At 40.3% G+C, this 3,225-nt stretch overlaps 1 protein-coding gene across 1 annotated transcript; it reads left to right on the forward strand.

Annotated features, from left to right (window-relative positions):
- The first annotated feature begins 618 nt into the window (after positions 1–618).
- Positions 619–2,554, forward strand: LOC147737732 (uncharacterized). Its single transcript, XM_086942469.1, has one exon. It carries the CDS (start codon positions 911–913, stop codon positions 2,543–2,545), a length of 1,635 nt encoding a protein of 544 aa, XP_086798595.1. The 5' UTR covers positions 619–910; the 3' UTR covers positions 2,546–2,554.
- Positions 2,555–3,225: the final 671 nt, after the last annotated feature.

Below are 3,225 nucleotides of genomic sequence, written 5' to 3' on the forward strand. Positions count from 1 at the left end.
GAAGGAGAGAGCCATATCTTTGAAAATATGGTGCTTTCCTGCTCCCTCCCTGTCGCGCAACGCAGCGCAGCCTCATGGGGGGTAGAGCGGGGTTGCGCTGCATTGCGTGGAGATTTGGTAAATATCCCCGAGATGTCTTTTACAACCAGTTAAACATTGTGAATTCTCATTCCATTATGTTTCAACTTAGTAATTTTAAATATCTTTACATCCAACAGAAAGCAAGCCTTGAATGTATGAAGAAGCTAATGCTGTAAATCTTCAATAATAGCAGAAATAATGAGCAACAGTATTCAGGAAAACATCAGCGCAGTCGGCGACGGAGGAACCTGCACACAAACTGACAGTAACTGGATGAAGTAGTCAAGGGCAGTTCGGTGGATGTAAGAGTCTGAGCTGTGCACCTCCACGACACAAGACGAAGAAATGACCTTAGGAAAATTAAGGCAACAACAATAACAAACCGCCTGCTGTATAAACTAATGTCCAATACCAACTTTGATTATGGTATCGGTATGATGTGATTACAACCATCATTCAGTGCTCTGGGTGGATTGTAAACTCTTTATGGCCAAACCACAGCAACCGGAGAAAAGCACAACAGAGTGAAGCCAGACAACTGACGGCTAAAGGAAATATAAGTTCTTATATCTACAAAACAAAAGGCTGTTCCAATTTGCACCGGCCGGAAGGAAGATACAACTTTACCCGCAAGCGTGCATAGCCATAATCCAATCTAAAGGCACAATCGGCTACAAAGACACCTTCTACGTATTAGGAGTGTGGCAAATATTTGGTGGCTATTGCATTTTATTGTTAAAACAGAAACCAAACGTGCAAAATACAGCACACATTTAAAGTGTGTGAGAAAAACACAAGTACTTTATCAGCCATATTGGCCCATCAGGAAATGCAGTCATGGGATGTAGACAAATATATACCCGACCCACAGACAGTAACCAAGAAAGAAGAATCATACACCTGCATCAAGAGCTTTAGTTTGTCATCACAACTCAAACTTCATCAGCACACTTACACAGGACAAAAACCATTCAAGTGCAGTGAATGTGTAAAGAGCTTTAGTACGTTATCAGAACTACAAATACACCAGCGAACACACACAGGAGAAAAGCCATTCAAGTGCAGTGAATGTGCAAAGTGCTTTAGACACTTATCAACCCTCCAAACACATCAGCGAATGCACACAGGGGAAAAGCCATTCAACTGCAGTGAATGTGGGAAGAGCTTTAGTCGATTATCAGGCCTACACATTCATCAGCGAACACACACGGGGGAAAAACCCTATCATTGTAGTGAATGTGACAGTAGTTTTAGTTACTCTTCAGCATTAAGGTCTCATCAGCGAACTCACACAGGAGAAAAGCCGTTCAAGTGCAATGAATGTGGGAAGAGCTGTGGTCAGTTATCAGACCTAAAAAGTCACCAGCGGACACACACGGGGGAAAAACCCTTTCATTGCAGTGAATGTGACAGTAGTTTTCACAGCTCTTCAGCATTAAGGTATCATCAGGGAACTCACACAGGAGAAAAACCATTCAAGTGCAATGAATGTGTAAAGAGCTTTAGTCACTTATCAAACCTCCAAACACATCAGCGAATACACACAGGGGAAAAACCATTCAAGTGCAGTGAATGTGCAAAGTGCTTTAATCGATTATCAAACCTCCAAACACATCAGCAAACTCACACAGGAGAAAAACCATTCAAGTGCAATCAATGTGTAAAGAGCTTTAGTCAGTTATCAGAACTACAAATACACCAGCGAACACATACAGGGGAAAAGCCATACCATTGCAGTGAATGTGACAGTTCATTTATTGACTCTTCACCATTAAGGATTCATCAGCGAATACACACAGGGGAAAAAACATTCAAGTGCAGTGAATGTGCGATGTACTTTAGACACTTATCAAGCCTTCAGAGACATAATCAAACACACACAGGGGAAAAGCCATTCAACTGCAGTGAATGTGGGAAGCGCTTTAGTCAATTATCAGTGCTAAAAAGTCATCAGCGAACACATACGGGTAACAAACCCTATCATTGTAGTGAATGTGAGAGTAGTTTTAGTTACTCTTCAGCATTAAGGTATCATCAGCAAACTCACACAGGAGAAAAACCATTCAAGTGCAATGAATGTGGGAAGAGCTTTAGTCAATTATCAGACCTACAAAGACATCAGCGAATACACAAAGGGGAAAAACCATTCAAGTGCAATGAATGTGGGAAGAGCTTTAGTCAATTATCAGACCTACAGAGACATCAGCGAATACACACAGGGGAAAAACCATATGATTGCTGTGAATGTTTGAAGAGCTTTAGTCGGTTATCAACCCTACGAAAACATCAACAAACACACACAGGGGGAAAGCCACTCAAGTGCAATGAATGTGGGAAGAGCTTTAGTCTACTATTAGAGCTACAAAGTCATCAACAAACACACAGGGGGAAAACATATAAGGGCACTGAAAGTGATAAGGGCTTTTGTCAATTTCCGATCCCACACAGCCCCCTCAATGAATAAACTCCTTAATTTAACTCACATGGAAATAATGCTAGAGATGCAGAGATTCCGGAAAGAACTTAAGAACATCAAAAATAATATTGACCCATCTAAGGACATAGACAAGAGCTGAACAGTGCAGTTATTGTGAGAGGAATGAATTACAGAAAAAGATAAAATTCTAATTATGTGGAACATTGAAATACCAGATGATAGAACAACCGACTAGCAGTAAAGAAGAAAAACAGATAACAGTATTTGCAGAATTATAAAACTGTTTGTTTCCAGTGATTGTTCATTTCCGTACACATAGCAAAGCGACATGATGGATCAGGATACACAGTGGGAGCTGAGCACAATGTGGACTAAAAGAAAAGAAACATTGTTGATTTTTATTTGGTGAAGAAGAGATACAAAGAAAAACATTAAATCGCACCTGACCACACTACCTGTAAAAGCAACACTGAGCAATCCTGGGACTAACAACGGTATTTTCAGATAACTTGTCGGATTAGTAATAAAACCTATGAACTCAAAACACCCAGAGTGGACATGTTGTCAGGGCTCTGGAAATGGGAAGCTTCATTGAAAACATTTATGTATTACTATTAACACATGCCACTGCTGTACATGTAATGAACTAAAGTGAAGCACAGGTGTTCAAGAAATAACCTATTTTTAGATATAAAAGAGCATGTACC

This window comes from Lissotriton vulgaris, chromosome 1_1 (genome assembly GCF_964263255.1).
Source record: "Lissotriton vulgaris chromosome 1_1, aLisVul1.2, whole genome shotgun sequence".
Lineage (NCBI taxonomy): Eukaryota > Metazoa > Chordata > Amphibia > Caudata > Salamandridae > Lissotriton > Lissotriton vulgaris.

Bases quoted from the DNA above. Each gene is read 5' to 3' on its own strand.
- LOC147737732 (XM_086942469.1), top strand. From the start codon at position 911: ATGCAGTCATGGGATGTAGACAAATATATACCCGACCCACAGACAGTA.